The 22,417-nt window shown below is 33.5% G+C and overlaps 1 protein-coding gene and 1 pseudogene across 5 annotated transcripts in view; both read left to right on the forward strand.

The window, feature by feature from the left end:
- NAALADL2 (N-acetylated alpha-linked acidic dipeptidase like 2) overlaps positions 1-22,417 on the forward strand; it is a 1,088,713-nt gene that overhangs the window by 284,802 nt on the left and 781,494 nt on the right. For 2 of the 5 annotated variants that reach the window (XM_039865078.1, XM_039865075.1), the window contains exon 1: positions 9,673-10,603. The exons of 2 other annotated variants lie outside the window; for them this stretch is intronic. Coding sequence is in view for 2 of the 3 variants with exons in the window: in XM_039865075.1 (XP_039721009.1) it covers positions 10,561-10,603 (43 nt within the window). In the remaining variant the exon portion in view is untranslated. Of the gene's footprint in view, positions 1-9,672; positions 10,604-22,417 lie in introns of those variants that run through there. One more of the 5 variants, XM_039865080.1, reaches the window with a different exon arrangement.
- LOC120604798 (uncharacterized) lies at positions 1,287-1,405 on the forward strand (annotated as a pseudogene).

Genomic DNA, 22,417 nt, shown 5'->3' on the forward strand with positions numbered 1-22,417 from the left:
CTTGTTTTAAAATATAAAAAATCAAGAAGGATGCAAGGAATAATTAGACAATCACTATAATGTAGAGATAATCATTGCAATATGTTTAGCATATGTCATATATCTTGACAAAAATATAACAATGATGTGTTGCACTTTTGCAAGGCAGTGAATAGTTCTGCATTAATAGTTGCAGATTATTCAGTTATACTAGTGTATAATAATTGATTTAAAAACCTCTTATTGTTAGCATTTAATTCCTTATTTTTTTTAGTATCATAAAAAAAACCTTGACAAATATTGTTATATAAATTCATTTGCAGATTTCTGATTATTATCTTAGAAAACTTCCTAGGAGTGAAATTTCAAATGCTGTGACTTTTATTTAATATTTTAAATATATTTTGCCCAGTAGTCCTCTAGCTAGGCTGTACCATTTCTACTCTATGTATGAAGGAATACTTTCTATTTTATTTGCCTTTTATCATAAAACTAGTCTACAGGACAAAATATCTAAAACAATTGTTTTCAGACATCGAACAACAGGGAGCTCATCACTGTGATCTCCTAGAAAAGGAAATGAAATAAGGTGAGCTGTATAATTTCTACCCAGAGGCAATTTCCAGAATATGATGAAGGGACAAAGAACCAAAACAAGTCTTGAGTTGTAGAAAACATCTTAGGATGATGGAAGTGTTGTATATGTTGAATGTTGTGGTAGTTGTAAGGATGAGTACTATAGAGGAAAAAAAAATATTTTTCCTTTACTCAGGTTCTCCATCGGGGGCCCTGTAAATTAGACTGACAAAAGTCAGGTTGACGAGAGGAAAAATAAAAATTTATTAACGTGTACATTGCACATGTATACATGGCAGTACCCAGTGATGAGTAACCCAAAGCGGTGGTTAGAACTTTTGCTTATATATAGCACCTTAGACTACACAAAGGAAAAAAGGTTGGAGCTTCTAAGAGAGGAAGGCAAGTTATTAGAAGAAGAAAGGGAAAAGTATGTTAAACAAAGGTAGTCTCATAAGGTTTGTTGTGGAGATTCAGCCCTTACGGTCTCCATTTGTAAGAGTTGTTAAGAATCCTTCTCTTTCTAGTAGCGAAGAAGGAGATGCCTTTTACAAATAGAAGGAAATTTCTTTTTCAAAAGGAAAACTTGTGCCCTGTTTATAGAGCTTTTGTTGCATCTGCTGGTTCTCAATGGCTTTTAGCTAGAAATAATCCATAAACTTAACGAGGCATATTTTGGCATAGCATTTTCTGATACCCTTCAATACATTTATCAAAACTTATATAATAATGTCTATGGCCATGCCACCCTAAACAAGCCCAATCCCATCTGATCTTGGAAGCTAACCAGGGTCGGGCCTGGTTTGTACTTGGATGGGAGACCACCTAGGAAGACCAGATGCTGTAGGCATAAAAAATAAGGGATTGTAAGTTGACAAGGTCTTTGCAATCTGTGAGATCAACCGAGGGTAGCCTTGCCTAAAAAAAAAAATAATAAACAAAAAGCAAAAGTTATATAACGATGTGTTTTAAATAGAGTTCATTTTATTGCATGTAAATATTCAATACAGAAGCAAGATTGCACCAATTTTTATTGTTATCAACAGTGAAAGAGAGTATGATAAATGTTTAAAAAATGTTTTCTTACATTGCTAAATGCATGTTTCTCATTGGATCAGATTTCCGAACTTACCCTTGAGATTGATCACTTCTGAATTTACCCTTGAGATTAATCACTTAATCAAATCATCTTTAGCTCATTAACAATTTGAAACTCAAAGAAAGCAATTCTAATATGCTAATTTGATGGTAAAGATAGACTATTATATTTACATAACTTTGCATATTTACATTATAATATTTGGATACAGAAATGGGGAAGAAAGCTCTCATGACTTAATTTATTAAGAAGCCAATGGTTACATGAAAATGCTTCAGAGGATAGGCTAGAAACTTACCCCAAACAAGACCGTATAGAGAGAATTGGACCCACTGGAAAGTGAATAACTCATCTAAAATTATTCAGATTCTACTTTAAAAAAAAAAAAAAAGTTTTCAGACTAACAAAAGTATCTGAGGGCAGATAAGTCCAGAACTTGTGATGTCATAAAATAATCCCTAAATTAGAAAGTAGAATGTTTTCTTTAATAGTTTAAATTGCTTTCCAAGTTTCTCTATGTATTTTACACTTTCATCTTTGTTTTCATTATTTAACTTTTATTTCATTAGGTGCTAATAGGGGTAATTCAATCTTAGATTATTTCTTCAAACTACATTATTGTGCATTTTAAAATATTATAATTTTATATTTGTCACCAATCTGAAGTAAATAATGAGTTTCTTAGATTTTAAGAAAACTAAAATTAACAGCTCTCTCAAACAATATATTTGAATGTGTGTATATATACATACATACCTATGTATATACAAAGGACTGTGATTCCAGGAGGAAGTTAGAATTTGAAGCTTATATGCCATTTTAGATTGTACAAAGGAAAAGGAGTTTAAAACTTCTGCGGGGAGAGAAGAAAATTAGGGGACGATAAGGGGAGGGATTTTATTGTAAATTAAGTGTTACTTAGCATGCTGTTCTATGCGGATATGAGTCCTTTCAGGTGCTAAGAGTTGTCTCCAGAGTAGTTCTTTTCCTAGTAAGGAAGAAGTAGACACCAGTACAAATGGTAACTTATGTCCTTCTTTCAAACAGAAAGTGGAAAGGCAAAGAGCTAATTGCCTTCAGCTCAAAACAATCCTTATGGCAAAGTGGCATAACTTGAATTGCATATTCTTACTTCAGGGGAAAGCAGGAATACTAGCAACATTTTGAATGAATAATCTCCTTTATGTTCTTTATTAATTTGACTTTAAAGATTTTAGGACAAATATAAAATATAATGTTATGTTTTCAATTAATCAGTCATCAAGTATTTATTGAAAGCTTATAAATCTGGAAGATCTAAAAATATCATCCAAGAAATGCTCTAAGCGTGTGCCTTGAGAGTTGGAAGACAGGGCCTTTTTTGCCCTGCATATTTTAAAGATTAGAAGGAAATAATTATTTAATTGATGTTAGTATATACAAAGACTAAAAGTTTTAGAAGAGAGGTGAAGGACATGATGAAGTAAGGATTTATAGCTAACTTTAGCAATGACATGACTATCTCTATTTTTATGTTTATTCCTTCTTAAAACTTCTCACATATGTGAGCTCCTCATTGCCCAAGGCGATCAGATACCATATTTTCCAATGTCATCCTGGAATTTTTTTCTCGCATAGATTTCTCTCCATTAAGTCTCTTATTTTGTGAAATCTATCCAGAGCAGTGATGTTTATCTCTTCATTTCTTCTCTATTTATTTTCTCGTTTTGTAAATATGGTTAGTCTAAAAAAGACAGCAGCCATTCACTTTCGAGAAAGTCTATTTTAAGTACAAGCTGCTTGTGGGGGAAGGTGGGAGACTTTAATCCTTTGTCTTCTTTTTCTGTAACAATGCTAGCTGGCAGGTAGTCAGCAGTGAAAGCAGAAGAGACTGTTTCAGAAAGAACGCATTCTCAGAGGAAAATAGTGGCCCATTATGATGTTGAACAAAGTAGTTCTGTAATCATTTTTCTAGGAAAGCTTGTTATGTGATACTTTGACTCTTTCTTTAAAAAGTAGGGGAAGGGAAAGAAGCAGGGGAAGAGGAAGAGGAAGAGGAGGGAGAAGGGAAAGAGGAATTAAAAAAATAAAGAGGACAAAAAAAAATGAAAGAAAAATAAAAAAAATTAGAGAAATCTTGACATACTTTATGAATTGAAACCAAGGCCCCTAGTGTTAATTTTAATCAGTGATCATTATAGTTATTGTGTTTATTTTGGACATGTTTATCAATTATTAATATTTTAAATTAAGTGAGAGGAATGGAGTGTTTCTAAAGACAGTGAGAAGCCTTATTTTTTTACCTTAGCTTCACATAAGAGAAAGCTGTCACCCCCTGAACAGCTGTGAAACGTTGTGTTTGCGTAGTATTTGCCAAATTCCTGCAGCACATTGGCATTATTTATTTGTCTTTTATTTATTTATTTTTTGAGTCTATAAGTGTAGAGGCTGAAGACTGGAAAATATTTTATATTTTACCTAAGCATGAATGACTGGATTGAATTTGCAAAATACTACCAGAGCTGTTTTTAGATCATTCTTTGTCATGGAGATGAAATTTCTGTTTTCAAGATTGGTCATTTCAGGGTGTTTTGAGGAAATGAATTGATCTCCAAGCGAATGATACCTTTTAGCATTTTTTTTTATATTTTAAAAAGATGTAATTCTATTATCATTCTGTTATCTTGGTGTTCCTATTAAATCTTGATATTCTAGAGTTTTGGCTATATTTTTCTCCAGCTTTATTGTGAATTTTTAACACGTCCTAAAATTTTCAAATTTATAAGTTCTTCATGCTGTGCAATATCAGGCTGTTAGCTTGCATATTCCTTTGGGTTTCTCTCAGGGAGTTTTGCCAATTTGTTGAACAATGAATTATTACATGTAAATTAGTCGTGTGTGTGTGTGTGTGTGTGTGTGTGTGTACACTCACATTGACGAGGCTGTTTGCTAAAAAGAGTATATTACTTTAAAACTTTCTGACATTAAAGACAAGATTTCATGGGATCCTCATAAAAGTGCACAAATTATTATACACTATGATTACAAGCTTGTATTTAATGTTGTGTTACACAGTTCTTCCACAATCTTGAATAATGTTGTTCCCAGCAGTGAATTCAAATACTTTGTAGTGTAGGAGAGGAAAACTTTTCCCTTTTTCCCTTCTAGGTTCTTTGTCTTCCTAATAATTAAATTGACGTAAGACAGATTAACAGGAGAAAAGCAAATTTAATTACTTACCTACGGGAGTCTCATAAGAATAAAAGACCTGAAGGGCAGCCAGGTAACTGAAGCTGTATAATGTCCTGAGCTAAGAAAGGGGATAAGGGGTCTGGGGATACAAAGGGGACAAGGCCATTTACAGAAAGGCTAATGAGATGTTTGGGAAACAAAGGTTGTCCTGTTATGCAGATAAGTTTCTTAGGTTAAAAAGTTTCTCTGGTAATAGCTCTCTTCCTGGTATAGGCCCCCTTTTCAATATAAGTTTAGGCAGTTTAGGGGCAGGTGAAGAGCTTTTCTGAGTTTTAACTGGGTTTAATTCAAAGGTGAAGAGCTTTTCCTGAGTTTTAACTGGATTTAACTCAAATAATCCTTGTGCCTAAGTGGCACATTTGAGGGTTCAGGGCCTGCCCTGAACTCTGTCAGTAGTATCACAACTAACTTGGTACCTCTATATGTCTGTTATTTTTAGATGAGTCATTCTATATCTTAATTATGTGAGATAATCTATAAACCATCAGTAATTTTTAGGCAACTCTGGTGTGTGTGTGTGTGTGTGTGTTTTAACATATAATTAATATAGTTTCTTGGCTTCTTTATTAATAAAACTATAGTAAAAAGAACATTAACATGACAATACTCTTGCCATTATGACTTATCTTGTTCTCTTATTAATGGATGTTTTATACTACTGAAACAAATACTTTCTTTGTTCTTCATCAACATTAATTTTAAGATTTAGATGCAGTTTTCTAATAAAAATGATGGAGAAGTAAAAGTTTAGTTAGTAGAATCAGAAGGATATTTTTGCCCGTCTGTTAAGCCTAATACAAAGTATTGAGTAGGTCTTCATTTTTTTTGACCAATTTTTTTTCTTTTATATTTGAATATATAGAAAAGTCAATATGTTTTTGTGCGTATTGTATTTAACTATTTAGATTTATGATATCAAGTGTGCTTGGGGATTCCAGAGAAGCCTGAGTAAATGAACTAGATGTTATTGGAAGATTAAGAGTCAGAGGAATGGAAAATTGTGGTGATAAAGTAGTGACATTATTGAGTAGGCTGTGGAACAATGAAGACATGTGAGCATGGAAATAGCATGACCATGTTTTAGAAAGATCACTTGGGCAGATATAGAGAGAATGGATTAGAAGAAAGGAACAATTTATTTAGGGAGTTACTGTCTTGGCAAGAGATAATAATTGCCTTACCTAGAGGAAATGGAAAGTTAAGGAGGTGGATTTCAATGTCTTTAATAGGACTCAGTGATTATTTGGGGAATGTGAGAGGATAGAGACAAGGATAGATCCTACATTTCTGTCCAAGGCAACTAGGTGGATGATAATACACAGATCCAGAAGAAAAGAAGTACAATATGTTAGGCCAGCATTCCCAATCATGAGAAAAGTTTGTTTAATTTACCTCTACCCATTCTTTTCATATAGTAGTTTCCCATCCTTTCCTAGCTTACCTAGCTATCTTGTTTCTAATAATACTCAAAAGTACTCAGTAGCTGTGAGGATCAGAAAATTCTACCCTAGGAATTCTTGGCTATAGCTTACATGAAGGTGAGTTTCTCAGGTGATGAGTTTCTCCAGGAGTAGTTCTCTTCCTGGTTAGGAGGCACTTCTACAAATCTAAAATTCCTTTATAAATGTAAATTTCCTTTACAAAAGAGGACACTTATACTCTATTTTCAGGCAGGTAGGTCAGATAAAGATTTCTGTGAGTCTGCTCAATTGCCTGAAGCTCAAAATAATCCACACGCCCAAAGGCATATTTTAGGGTAGCATATTCTGGTACCTTTCAAGCGCATCCACCCAATTCTTGGAACTGTCACCTCAAAGATCCATTCTGGTTGCTGAGCATGGAATTTCTTTCATGTAATAGCTTGCAGGATTATAGCTTGAGAATTATAATCCTTTTCTCTCTAGCCTTTTCTCTCCATGGATAGCTATGGTTTTAACCAAATTGTTTGTTCTACTTGTGTTATACTTTTCATTGAGAAAATAAGTACCAGGTTTATGTCATTGTTAGATATATTGTGACATTTTACAAACTCAGAGTCCCATGCTCCATAACATACAATGTTAACATCCACCTTAAAAAAAAAAAAAATTTATATATATATATATATGTTTTCAACTTTCCACTTGTATCTTCTTCCCATGTAAATCAGAACTAAACACTTCAATACCTACCCATCAGTTTAAACTGCAACACTGGTTTCTTCCTCCCCTGTAGTTTTAGGTAGAGCTCTCCAATTGAGTGATAAAGGACAGCATTTATAACATCCTCCTTTGCTCACTCTCCTCCTGGTGTTTGCTTTAGAAATAGAATGTTGGTCATCTAAATTTTTAAAAAATGTGCTCAGTAACTTATGGTAAATTCTTTGAATGCATTAAAGACACATTCACTCTCATAGACTTTCTTTCCAAAATTCAGAAAATCTTTCCAAAATTCAGAAAATCTTGATAATTTTAATAATTATGATAGTTTTAATTTCATCATTCAGTAAAGCTATTCTACCTAATGACACCCATGTCGTTTGTGTGTGTGTGTGTGTGTGTGTCTGTGTGTGTGTGTGTGTGTGTGGTTGAAAAACAAAATTCAGTGAGTAAATTTGAAGATCTAACTGGCTTTAGTAAGTGATTCATGAATGGGGTGGAATCTCTTCTAGCAACTAGTGCTTCCAGGGTTGTACAAAATAAAGGGTTTTTGTAGGAGGAAGGGTGGGCAAGGGAGCTATTATCAAAAGAAAAGAAAGAATTATTTTTAGATCAGGACATCTTTTTTTGGGTGTGGGAGGGAATGAGACTTTTTATCATGCAGATTGCTTCTTCTTTCTACTATGGGGATGGAGATGGCCTACCCAGCAGATTACTTCACTGGTGTTGAACAGAAAATTTGAGACTGGTTGATTAAGATTTTGTTTCTGCGAGAAGTAGAAACAACGATTAGGTCAGGTATTAAATCTAGTTTTGGTATTGTGGACTTTAGCACAAGTGACTCCATTGTAGACCTACAGTTTTCTCTTTAACAATGTATTTTAAACGAATGCTTTTTTTTTTTTTTTTAATTTACTTCTCTGGGTTTTTTTATTTTTTTTTTTTTGAGATTCTCTTAAGTGTCCTCATGTCTTTTATCCTGCTAGCTCTTAATTAGCTGCTCTTGCAGATAAACTTACCTACCCGCCCCCTTCTCTTTTCACTTTTAAACTTTAATTTGTTAAAAAATTAAACTTTAATTTGTAAAAAATTAAACTTTAATTTTTTTTTTTGAGTATCTTATATCATCTTTCCTAATCCATGTCCCCTTTTCTGACCTTAAATCCTTTAAGTCATCCTTTCTGATGATGGTAATTTTATTCATCTTTACAAAATTCGTTGAAGGCATAGTATGTGGTAGTAACTGTGCTAAGTGCTAGAAATATAGTGATGTACACAGAAAAGGTCTCTGACAACAGCTTGCAAGGACACATAATTAAGCAGTACATACAATACAATGTGATAAGAGCCATGATGAAAGGAAAAGTTCTGAGTTGTTAAGGGGCATCTGGAAAGTACATAGAAGAGATATCAACCAAGACTGGGTTCAAGAATTCCTTCATGTGAATTAGGCAAAGGGCAGATGGTGAAGGAACAGCTTTCCTAGGCATTCGAGGCCAAGAGTAGGGAGGAGAAGAAAAGGGGGAGGGAGAGAGAAAGAGAGAGAGGTGGGAAAATGTATCTTCTATCCATGGCACTTTATTAGTATTGAAACTGTTTCAATATAATTGAATTTATATTTATATTACTTTCTGTGCAGGTACAACTTTTGAGATTCCTGGTGTTTATATTTTTACATTTTTCTTTGGCTCAGAAATAGGACTTCTCTACTCTACTTTTATAATGATTTCCAAATGCCATAATTTTGCTAGTAGATAATAGGTGCTTTATACCTATTATTAACTAATTTTAGGTGCCTAGGGCAGATATGTAAATACATTTCCAAGTTTTTCATAATAAGTGAGGATTGATATGTGTATTTCTCTGCTTATGATGAAGTCAGAGTGTGATGAGTATAGTGTTTTATTAGCAAACATTCAATGTCAGGTTACTTTTGGTAAAGTACGTAGCATGGTATATATGATACATTATGCTATTGTACTAGCAAAAGAGTACTCTATTCTGAAATAAACCACAACCTAGATTTTAAATCAGAGGTTTGTGGCATTATAATCATGAAATGGGCCTTAGATATTAAATGGTCCAACTCCCTCATTCTACAGATGAGGAAATTGAGACCCAGACAGGTAATGAAAGAACTTTAAATTAATTGCGATGATTTTTTAGTGTAGTGTTTGTTTTTATTTCTAATACTTTTGAGAAAAACTATTCCAGTTGTTTGCCATTTCTTTTGTTTACCTAGCTTATGTAATCAGGTTATTTTTAATAATCTAGCAAATATGATCTACAGATTCTTTTAAAATTGAAAATTAAAGAACTATTAAAAGAAGAGACATTTGAAACTTGGATTTTTTAAAACTAGTGTGTTCAAAGCTAAAAGTTAAAGAATTCTAGAAGAAGAAAGTAGAGATTGTTTTTTATTTTTGATATCTCATGGGAGGCAGAACTTAAATAAATTTACTCGTTTTTGTGATCTACTTCCTCTCTTACTTAACGATTTATAAAGATAAATCTCCAATTTGTCACTCATCTTTGCTAGAGTCTATTTTTCTCTAAGGCACAAAAGTTTATGTAATACTCACCATGTTCCTATCAAAAAGGCATCACAAATATTGGTGTTCTTCTTTTACAAATGAAGACCTTGAGGCACGCCAAGATTGCATTGAATCATTTATTTAAGGTCTCTCAGTTAATAAATAACACAGTCGATGTCAGAACATAGTGACATCAGTGTGTTAGTTTGGCATCTTTTCTATTGGTCAGGAAGAGAAGGAGAATAGGAGGGAGACAAGGAAGAAGATGAAAGAGGAAAAGGAAGAAGTTGGGGCAAGGAAGAAGAGGAGAAAATTTTGCTTGTTGTGTGTCTGTTAGCTGCCATTCACAAGTTTTGCACAGTCATACATTGCTTTCAATTTTCATAAAATTTTTCTAAAATTGCTAAAATTAATCCCATGTTATAGTTGAGGAAGCTGAGTCTTAAAGAAGTTACATTCCTTGCTTATAGTTACACAGCTAGTATTGGAGGTACTCCAGAACCTGCCTTTCCACCACTGCAAAAAACTGATTCTCATGCTGTTCCTTATCTCCCTGTATTTTTTCAAATGGACATTGCAAAATTCACTTTAAATTTTATTTTATTTCTATAAGGGAAGCAGACCAGCAACACTAACAAACAAAACTGTAACTCTGCACCATGGCATGTTGATAGTATCAACACTCAGGGGGAAAAAGGTACATCTATTTCTGGACTAAAGTGAAAGTAAGGAATTAAAAGTTAACATCAAAACTGAAACAAAGCCACGTTTTGTGAAACACACATTAATAGCAGTACACTGGATCAAAAGATGTGATCTCACTTCATAGTAAAACAGGTCCTGCAAGCCCAGGTAACTCAGGAAGCAGGATGGTAATTATTCACAGAAGAAAGCAGGTAGTATACTGTTACAATACTACAGTAGAAAGTCAGAAGGTCACAAAGCTGGCAGGTAACTGAAACAACTTGAAGCCGCTTGGCCCCCTTTAAAAAGAAATTATAAAATGGGAGAGAATGAAGCAAGTTTACCTAACACATCCTTGCAAGGTAAGTGCCAACAGCCTTGGAAATGGCTGCAATCAGAAATTTAAGCAGTGTCGATTACAAAGTGCGTGCATGTGCGCGTGTGTGTGCGCGTGTGTGTGCGAGTGTGTGTGGTGTGTGTGTGTGTGGGTGGTGGTGGTGTGCCTCCCCTCCCCTCCGCCCCGCTGAGTTTCAAGGTGTGCTTTTGAGGGTGGGGAGAAAAGGTAGGAATCGTTTCAGAAGAAGCAGGCTGTCTCCGTTGTGCTCAGCAACCTGACCACAGATTTTGTGGAGCTTGGGAGAGCCTTATCCTTTGTCCCCAGTGTGGTGGTGGAGAAATGGTGCAACCAACCCTCTGGTGCAATTTTCATTTTAGACCTTTTTCAACATTGACCGAATATGGATTTTTGTCTCTGCCTATGCAATTTCTATTTGTAATCAAGTTTTGCTGTCCGTGGGATTTACTAACTAAGTGTCCTTGTAATTAATATATATAACTTTTATAAATGTAGAAAACAGAATCTCAAAAGATATCAGTTGGGGAGAGCAGTTTATGTTACATGTCTTACTTAATCAGATACCTTTGTCCTTTGAACGGATTGGCTTTGTTGACATTGGCTTGACTGGGCTTCTACGGTTAGGCTTACTGATAGAAAGGAATACAATGAGCTCACACTTTCCACTTTTTTGAATGAGAAAAGTTCTTTCTTCAAAAAAATAGAAAATGTGTCTAGTGCTTATTTGTTGCCATAATTTTTAGTAGTCTACTACTCTCTTACAAATTACCACCTCTACAGGTAACATTTTGATGAAGATTTTTAAAAAAAATATAATGTCATTTTTATTTTTTTAATTCTTTTCTTGTGAGGCTCTCAGCAAGAAAATTCTCAAACCACCCAGTTTTCCATTAAGTACATATAAAACTACATCTATGAAATATAACTCATGAAAGAATAACAATAACGTGATCATGGACATGCCTGGTCATAAAAGTATAGCATCTAATTTATAGAGTTGAATTCTTTTCCAGAATGCCTGTGTTCTTTCTTTATTTCTTTAATCCTTTCTCAAGTTAATCTGTTTAAGAATCTAGGAATCTTATTTCTATTTCTTGATGTTTTCTAAAAATGTTTTTGAAATACTGCATAAAATGCTATCATGAAGCATTTTTAATTTAAAGATTAATAAAAGAAGTCATTTATTGCATTCCATTAAAGAAAAACAACAAGATAAAAGGCTCATTTAGCATAATTCTATGAAATATTTTAATTTTATGTGTTTTATAGACAAAATGCTATTATGTATGTGATTATAACATATACATTCATTGTCTTAGTAATATCTTTTGTTGAGAAAGCATACTAGAAGTATTTAGGTTATTAGATAGTTGTTCATATAATAATAATTTTGTATAAAATATATGTGACTGTATGGCAACCCCTTCCTTACATAGTGTATCTTAGACTGTGTGGGCGTATCACTTGTGTCTACATTCAAGGGATTGAAATAAATTGAGAAGTAACTAGGCCTTTCTCCTTTCCTCTAGCCTCTCCTCTTTCCCCTTATCAACCCTCTTTGTGTCAGGATCATGGATAATATTTACTTCTTATTTTAGAGCTCTAGCATTTGTATAGATTTTCCGTTTTGTTTTTCGTTTTTCTTCTTCTCTGACACTTTTATGTATGCTGTGTTTCTGGTAATATGTTTCACTGTAAAAGGATGATTGGTATATATATACACAATTATTTTAAGAATTAATAAACAGTATAAATCAGAAAAAATGCCCAAATTTAAAGCAAAAGCTATAGTAAATAATTTGAATGCCATGGTTTGAGTTAGAAAATTATGTGCCTAGATCCGTAAACCTTCTGTCATTGGGGAATGCTCGTGAGAGCAGTTCTGTCCCAAGGTGTTTTATTTTGTGCACTCTCTGAAAACTTTTCAATAAGGAATTTTTTCTTCTCTGATCTTATCTGAGTTGAAATGTATTCTTGTAGGTCCACAAAGAATTCAGATATGTCTTCTTGGGGTATTAAAATGCTCCCATTCCAGTTGTATTTGCCTTAAGATTATTAAGTAAACTAGTTAATCAGGTGAGAGTTAATGAGAAATGATGGTACTTAAGTTGGTTTTAAAATATTTCTGGATTTTCTTAAATTATAAAGGAAAGCACTATGAGGATAATTTGTACCTTTATTTGTATGTGTGAAGGTAAGCGATTTTGTTAAGTGTGTTTAATATTTTATGAAAGATATCAAGATATATCCTACAATATTTATTTATGGAATGAACTAACATTATTCTGTTTTCTGTGCAATACCCTGTCCTATATCCGAGCTTCAGTTTAAAAATTATCAAAGTAAATAAATAGGCATTTTGAGATGTTGTTTAAGTTTTGATTCTGAGGTTCTCTGAAATGATACTAGTTATTATCAGCTCTACTTTAAATGACTGTTCACTAACCAAAATGACTATATTCAAATACTATGTTTTGTACAGTAAACATATGGATGATTTAGAGTTTTGGTATGAAGATAATAAATGACAGTAGATTATAATTAGAACTCCATCATGTACTTTGAATAATGATTTTCTAAGGCCGTGTATCCAGATTGTCTAGGTTCATTGGACCATCTCTAGTCACAGCTTGGAGGGCTAGCCAAAGACATTGTCAAAGATTATTTATTTTAGTGCTATTTCCTGCAGGTATCTGACTCATTTATACCTAGAAGCTAGTTAGGTGTTCCTGGTCGGTGGAGCTCATACCATAGCTATCAACATTTAGTATTTCCAGTGGTACTGGGAACCTATTTTTTCACAAATGAAAGTGTGCTCGTTCCAAGGTTATCTTCAGCTTACTGCGTTAACAGATATCAATTATCTCTTCAAATATAAAAACCAATCTCTCCCTTTTAGTCTCAATGAAAAGTAACCCCACAGAGAATTATGTAAAGATTTTATACATGAAGGTTTATAACATTCTCAGGATTCACAAAATAGAATTATCTAGGGTTGGATAGAATGCTAGAATTTTCTTTCTAATTTTTCAAGCTATAAATAAAATACATATGTAATATGACAAGAGGAGAAGGGAGAGTGCTTTTTGAGCATTGTTTGCTAAGGAAAGAAAGCATCATTTCTTTGCATAATATCTGCAAACTCACTTATACCAGAGTGGCACTTGGTCAATCTGTGACAGTATTTAAAGATCTTGGCTGGGATGACAAGATGGTAACAACTTCTTTCCTAACAGGCATCTACCCAGAAAATGCCTTAGGCTGAATTTTCCCCAGAGGCTACGCTTGGGCATGTGAGGACCCCTTACCTATTGTCTGTCAGGAAGGGCATGTATTTTCTACTTCTCCCAGGATTCCTATTAACTTACAGGGCTGACCATAGTCAGAATTGTAAAATAGAAAGAAAGAAAAAGAAGAAAAGAAAGAATCTATCATTATCCAGCTTTGTTCCTCATCCACTAAATCCTCCTACCTCAGAACTCAGTCCCCATGAGCTTTTTCCATTTTTTTCTCCTCTTTCTTGATCAAAGCATGTCCGCGGCCTCCTGCCTCTTTTTAAAGGATATAATATATGATGTCATGCTTGGAATTATTTGAATAAAAGGTATCTCTGAGTTCAATGAGGGAACAACCTTATGAGAGATTTCTTTGAGTGGGAGTCTCCCCTGTGCTGCTCAACACACTCTCGTCACTCGGGCTGCCTGCTATCAGCTCCTTGGATGTGCCTGAGCACTTCCAATTATAGCCCTCCTTCCTACTTCAGTTCCTCTTAGCCCTCGAGATCTAGGAGACCCCTACCCTAAAGCCTACAAAAGACTAGAGTCCAGGGGAAAATGTTTCTAAATATAGAGAGTTGGCTAGACTCTGCAGGATGTAAGGTCAGCTTTAGACAGTAGTCAGCAGAGAGGAGAGGACTCTTCATCAACCCACTGAAGGAGGATTTGACTATCGTAGTTAGGGAGATAAAAATCTGTAGAATATTAACATTTTCAAGGTAGAAGGGAGCTTAGAGGGGCTCACGTCCAATGTTTCTACTTTGTACAGTAGCAAACAGAGATTCTATGAAGGTAATAAAATTGTGTTTGATTTCTTAGAAGAGTTGCCAGGTTTGCACCTTAACTGCCCAGAGCCTGTAATTTTATAGAGGAATTTGGCGCATTATTTTCTGTAGGCATTTACTTTTCTATTCCAAAAGGGGAAATCAGGCTTATAAATGCTTTTCATATTGACCTCTTTTAGTTTCTATAGTTATGGCCTGGAAAGGATTGTTCAGTATTTGGTGAGGTTGTTGAAACCTGGTCCGTTCAGGTTTGGGTTTTCTCTTGACTCTATCACAGTTTCATTGACTTTTGAGACATTTACTTAACTTTCATTACAAACAAGAGAAGTCGGCTGAAATGTTTCTCATGATACAGCTATTTTTAAGAAATTGTTCTTTTTGTATTTGGCTAGTAAAAGAAAAAAAAAAAAAATCTAGGCAGGAAGGTGCCTTAGTGTCTTTGCTTCTAAGTTGCAGCCTCAGGGCAGCAGTACTGCATACCCCAACCTGTTATACTGGTTTGGTGTTCATGTTTATTTTCTGCGGTGGAAAAAATATCTCTGTATTCATCGTGGTAAACCATGCCTGTGAGTGCCTTGAAATTTTTCTAAAACTCTAAAGAGGACTAACTAGTTTGTGACTCTTCCTTCCCAGCCTAGAGAATTTCAACGTTTTTTTTTCAATTAAGAGAAGTGAAAGGACAGAGAGAGAGAGAGCGTGAGAGAGAGATATGCAAGGAGTTCTTGTTCCAGGAGGAAGACTTTCACTAGCTCTTAGAGATTATTTGGAACACATGAAGACCTGAGACATTTTGGAGTTGAAATTTAGATATTGAGGTAACAGGGTTTTTTGGTTGAAACTTCCAGAAGCTCTGCTGGAGAGAGGTCTTATTATCTAAAGGCAAAATAGAGCACATTTGGAGTAAGTAAAATTTCAGAGAATGTCAAGAATGGCATGAAATCCCAGGTGAGTCTTACCTAATGGGTTAGGCAAAGGTGAACATGAAGATGGCCTGGGGACTGTTCTCAGATATAAAACAGAAAATCCTTGGAGCTGGCAAATGAGATTAGGAGATAAACTCTGACGTGATATATAAGAAATACAAAATGAAAGCAACATAAATGAGCTAAGGAGGCCTTTTTTTCTTGTCCTTACCTTATTAGAAATAAAATAGCAAGCAATGCACTTGATTGGGACATGAGATAAAGGTGGTTAGAAATGGTCCTCAGTTAAAACCTGCTGCTGGGGGAAAAGTCAGTTCTCAAACGCTTTGAAATTTAGAGTTTGTTTTTATACTTTAAAATGGTCTGGAAGCACAGTTTAATTTCCTTTGATTTAAATTATATTTTATGGCACTGAATTTGTTTTAAAGGGAAACATTTTAAGTTTCAATTAAAGTCACTATAAAATCTTCTTGAAGAAAAGGCGATGCATACCTACAGGATGACTTGATTGTTTAAACATTATTATTAATAATGCAATGAATTTTTTTCATATATTTAAAAGGTTGGATTTGCCTTTGAATCTGCTTTCTTTTTTCTTAAGGTATAGAAATAAAGGATGCAGTAACAAGTTAATGATTATACATGTATAAACACTATATAATTATTACATTTTATGCCTATTCTCTAGATTTTGGAAAGAGTTTAAACAAATTTAGCTAACTGAGTAAGACAGTAAGCCGACCTTCTCACAGTTTTTTGGGGTAGGATTATTAACCAAGCATGTACTTGACTTATCATTGGAAGGTATTCCACTTGATACCTAAGTGAAGGAAAAACAAGTGACTGAGAAGATTGCAAAGATAATGTAATTAGGATGAAAACAAAAGGGCATTGAGCTTTAGTTGATTCCTTAAACTTCTAATCTTCTCATCAGGAAAAGTATGTGTAAATAGTTTTATTTGACAGGGCTATTTTGTTGCTCTGTTGATAGATATTTAACCATCTCCACAGTTGAACCCTTCAGAAGGTACATTCATAAATGCCTTTATAACTTATATTGTAATGCAATCCATCTGTCTTTTTTAAATCCTTGATCATAGTAATGCACATTGTGCAATGTGTATTAAAAAATTGAGTGCGACTTAGGGGATAGGTACAAATTCCTATCTACTAAAAACAAAGAAACAAAACCCCAAAGAAAAATGTTTTGAAAAGTCAGTTACTGAATTTAATGTAGTTCATATAAACAGCAAAAGTTGTATATGTACATCTGTTAAACAACACAGTAAATTTGCTGTGTGACTTCAGACCTTGGTGAATGATTCATTTTGAGAACCGATTAAACTCTTGAAATCTTTCCATCTCTGTGATCCTTTTGTTTTCTCAAAAGTTAGTTCCTTCGCAGAAAAAACAAACTAATCAAAAACAGACTCACAAATATAGTGGACAATTTGGTGATGGACAGAGGAGAGGGGGGTTGGGGAGCTGGGAGAATGGGGTGAAGGTTTAAAGAAGTACAAATTAGTGGTCGATAGTTGGTCACAGGGATGGGGAGCATAGCCCAGGAAATGAGTTAGCATTAATATGATGGCTAAGTGGAGGGCCAAGGGAGAGAGGGAGCAATTGGGGGGATCATTTCATGAACTATATAGATGTCTAACCAATGTATTGTATACTTGAAACTATTTTAAATAAATACATTTAAAAAAATTAGTTCCTTTGGAAATGACATGAAGAACAGAGAGGATTATTTTCCTTTTTGTTTACGGACTTTTAATGCATTCATAGACAAGTCACCTCTTTCTTTAAAAGTACTGATAAATCTTGAAAATTCTTCGTTACATACGTATTACTTGGTGGCAGGTTTCAGAGAAGGAAAAACATACTTTGCTACAGAAGGAGGAAGTTACTTCTACTCTTCCAATTCTTGATTATGCTGTTATATTGTTTTTGGCTATTGTTATAAACACAGACAAATATCTAAGAATTTATAGAGAAACCTAGAACTTTATAGAAAGTTTCATAGAGGGGACATGATGTAAACTGATTCTGGCAGGTTCGGTAATGTAAAATAAGTGCCCGGAGAGAAGAAAGCATTTTCTGGCAAAATGAACAACAGAAACAAGGAGAAGGCAAAGAAATTGAATCCATTCAAGTATATACTTGCTTTATTCTCCTACCTTATTGAAAACATAAAGAATTTTCTAAGAATTTATACATTGAAATAGGCTACAAATTACTAAGCATAATAGAAAATGAAGTTAAAATAATGTAACAGTTAAAATTTGTATAGAAAATACATTCCAGAACATTCTAAACAGCTACCAAACAAATCACGATTTGCTTTCAAGTTTCCTAATAGCCAAAAGAAAGTAAGAAATTGATTTTAAGATTTGTGGTGTTCAAATAATGTAAAAATGCATCATTATATGAGATTAAAAGATTTCTCCATTAAAAGTGATGTTAAAAATCAGAATACCTTCTGTAGATCAACAGGAAACAAACATAACTAGAAGAGAGGGTTTTTATTAGGCAACACTGAGAAATAAATTAAAAAAGGGTATAGATTTAAAGAAAATAGTATTATTTAACTTATCTCAGAATCTTGACATGGACAATTTACTTTTGAGCTTCTTAAGCTACTGCACCAACCTATCAGACATTTGTCAGGAAAAAAAATTATACTGAAAAAGATTTAAATTAAAAATATAATAAATCTGAAAATTAAGAAGAAAGGAAAAGAAAACGAATAATTAAGAAATATAGACAATGAAATTTGTTATTTACATAATTGAAATAGTCATGCTATTAAAATTTCAGAATATAAAATAGATCATTTTGAATATTATACTGCTAAATATGTTTTATAAACTATGGTGTTATTACTCAGGTGTGTCTCCTGAAGTTTCTACTGAATTTTGTATAGGTGTTTTATGTTCGTTTTGATTACTGAAGGGTTCAGTAGTCACTGTGGCAGATTTAGTTAAGGAAGAGAAGTAGGCAAGGCAGGGACAGAGAGTAAGAATAAAGAAAAACATAGTGGTACTGATAATATTCATGTTGCCTTATAAACATATTTAGAGACTTTATAAATTTTAGGTGCAGTGAGGTAATGATGTTACCTTAAGACTTTATTTTTGACAAAGATAAGTAGGAATTGTGGTGGAGTTTAGTAAGAAAATAGTAATGTTTTCATTCTTGAGTTTGAGTTCTCATAAGTTTTAGGCTCATATTTTATATATTTTTTTCAGTTTATCATTTGACCTCTATAGATTTCCTTTAGGTATCATCTTTCTTTCTAGTTTAGAAAGCTTATAATATTGCTTATATTTCTAGGAATTAATAATTACTAAATTCCACAATAACATTGGTATTTAGTTAATAGAAAGTTCTGGCAAGGTCATCTTCACATGAAATTCACATTTACCTACATTGATTAGTTAGTAAATAATTTATCTTCATAATCACATAAATAAAAAGGAGAAAGAACTAGTGTTCATTGAGTACTAATTCAAGGCATAAATTTACTAAGCTCATTTGAATCTCACAACTATCTTGGCCTTCTCTTTTCCTCCAACAAAAACACCAAGATGATTCCCTATTAAGACCGCTAAGTATTTCTAATTTCTGTGAATTTCCTATGGTTCGTTCCTTCTCATTCAGTTATCAGATCAAATATCATCTCAATGATACCTTCTCTAGCCTGTAAAACTAAAGCAGCCAGTCTGTATCTTAATGCCTGACTTTAGTTCTTTTAATATTTCACCATGAATCATTTTCTTTTTTTTTGCTTTTTTGTATATTTGTCTATTGCCTATTGTCTTACAATAAAATACTCACTGTGATGAAAGACAATAGCTGACTTGTTTATGGCTAGAACCACAGCTAACACACAGTATATTTTCAAGTATGTTTAATATGTTCAGAAAAAATGAACATAAAATGAAATTTACATTTTTTCTAACATGAAAATTAGTTGAGCATAAAATAGCAGTCACTTAACATGGTAAATGCAAAACAAAATAAAACAAGAAGCCTCAACTAAAAAAAAAATTGGCAAATAAAAATGTCTTAAAATTGAAAGAGACCTTTTTCTAGAAGAATCATAATTGATATTGAGTCTCTATTCTAGGAGACTGGGAGCAATGCATTGCCTATCAAAACTAGGGAATTTGTTCCTCCTCATTTTCTCTAGTTCTGTGTTGCAGTGACTTTGGTTGGGGTTAACTAGATGAGGTCTCAAAGAGTCTAAGTGTGAAATAATAATTACTATGGTGGTGGTTGTGGTGATAGAGGGAACATTTATTAAGTTTATGCAGTATGCTAGGGACAGTTACAGTGTTAAACATATTTATTTAATCTTCACAACAACCCAATAAGGAATATATGCTCAATAAATATAAATATAAATAATTATATGGCTATATCTTCTTTACAGAAAGATAGATGCCTTTCTGCTCTATTTCAGATTCACCCTCATTATCATTCATCATTGCATAGTGATAGAGAGCTGAGTTCATATGATGATAGTGAAATTCGACAAAAAATAAATTTGAGAGATACTTGAAGTTAAATTGATGTTTGTATTAAGTATGGAAACAGGAAGAGGTTGTGAAGACTAGTTTTTTGACTCAGGTGACAGAGATAATAGTATTTTTAACTGATTTAGGGAGCAGTTTATAGGAGAGAAATATAATGAGACTGTTTTAAACAAAATAATTTTAAACTATATGTGTCAGATATTGATGAAAATGTCCAAGACATAAATTGAAAAAATGAACAAATAAACAAACAAACAAACAAAACTAGACCTTGGGAGGTAGAACTAGGATGAAATTAAAGAGTTGGAAATTATTACGCTTAAGTGATAGATGACATGGTGAATAAGTGAGAATATACAAAGATAGATGTTAAAGTAAGAAGAGAGGACTGATGGTAGAATCTAGAAAACACTAACATCTAAAAGTTGAGCAGAAATGAAAGAAACTGAGATGAGGTCATGGGAGAGAGAGAAGATAAAGATGACAGAGTTTGTGAGGAAGTGACAAGTGGGGATTTCTATATAAAAATAGTGTAAAATATTAAATGACAGAATAAAGACTAGTTAGAATTTGGTGATTCAAACTTGGAATTAAGGTGAGACATGAGGAAGAAACAATTTGAGAATTATCAGGAATGAAGTGAAAGGAGAAGACAAAATTATAAAGTCAAGTCCTAAGAAAACTGAAGTATTAGTTCAATAATTGTGCCATGGGCAATACCCATTGTTAGGGAGTGGGAGAAATAAGAGTCAACAAAGGAGGTAGTTACAACACAACAGTTCTATGAGGGAAGTATAATTTTCAGTGTCAGTGCAGGAGAGGATGAAGGTGCTAAAATAGAAGGAGTGTCTGATGAAGATGAAGGCTTGGATCATTAGAGTAACTTTAAAAAGCCAGGAGAGAAACCTTCTTTGAATAAAGAAGAGTAAGAAGGGTGAATATAATGACAGATTCACTGAATTGCAGAGAAGAGTGCACCCACTTCCATGGTGCTCATGCCAAATGGCCTGCATCTTTGCGGTAAAGAATGAGTTCATCCAGCCAGGAGTTAGGGTGGGGCTGTGTATAAGGTGTTGAATACATGAAAGACAAATAAAAGGACTGGCCAGAAGTAGCCTCAGTGAAGGTAGGAGATTAGTGTCAGTGAATGTGGGAAAAAAATGCCGACTGATTATTAAGAGAGTTTTCATAGAGGCATGAGTAAGTTTGGTGAGAGTATGAGTATGTGTGTTTGTGTGTACATTGTGTGTATGTGTGTGTGTTTTACTGGCCTGCTTGCAGATTTAGCTAGAGATTGTTATTCTGGAATATTTAAACTTTAACGTGTAGCACCCCACAATAAGTCTATTCCAGCTAGTTATCTTCAGATTGCATGCTACCGGACTAAGAAAGAACTAGAAGAGAGAATATATTTCATTACAGATCCATCCAGCTTTTGAAAAACAATGGAACACCCAGGCTTCTTCACTTCCAATAAGATTTTACGGTATCTCATCTATATCATGTTAGAAAAAAGCCTATATGTACAGCATGAATATGACTGACCTATAAGACTTTGGGATGATGGAGATGTACTTCAATTTGAAATGTGTTTGAAGAAAGCAAAATAAGGTTGGAATCTATGCTTATCCACTCAAAAATTTCAAGACCTTTAGATAATTAGTGATTCACATTGGGGTTTGTATGATATTATTATTATTATTATTATTATTATTATTAATGAAAAGAACAAGTAATACAATTGGGCATTTAGTAAATACCGGAAAGGGACAAAGCTAGGATTAAATCTAGGATGTATCTGACTTTATTGTTTCTTAACATCTACATTTCCCAGGAATACCATTTTAAAAATTACCTTAAAAAATAAAGAAAAAGACTCTTCAAGGAGTGTTTCAAATAATTACCATTTTATATCCATGTGCAAAAACTAGTGACTATTAATTTGTATTACTGGAAAGAGTAATATTTTATTTATAGTTTGTTCTATAGCTGATATATCTGCTTTTCCAGGGGTACTGTATTTTAAAAAACTCATGTAACTTTATGTATGTTTGGGTTCATCATGATTTCTCATGTCCTATCTAACCCTCACTTCCTTATGATATTTTCATCATACCTACTTTCCTGGCACTTTTATTGAAGGTGATAAAGCTCTGAAGGAATAGTTTGAAGTAAATGGGTTCTACTAAATTTAAAAATGTTTTGACCATTAACCTTCAGTTTGAAGTTTTAGGTGACCGCAAACTGATATAAAGGAATATAGATTTTCCTCCACAAAATACACCTTAAAGAAGTTT

Source organism: Pteropus medius, unplaced genomic scaffold (genome assembly GCF_902729225.1).
Source record: "Pteropus medius unplaced genomic scaffold, Ma_sr-lr_union100, whole genome shotgun sequence".
NCBI lineage: Eukaryota > Metazoa > Chordata > Mammalia > Chiroptera > Pteropodidae > Pteropus > Pteropus medius.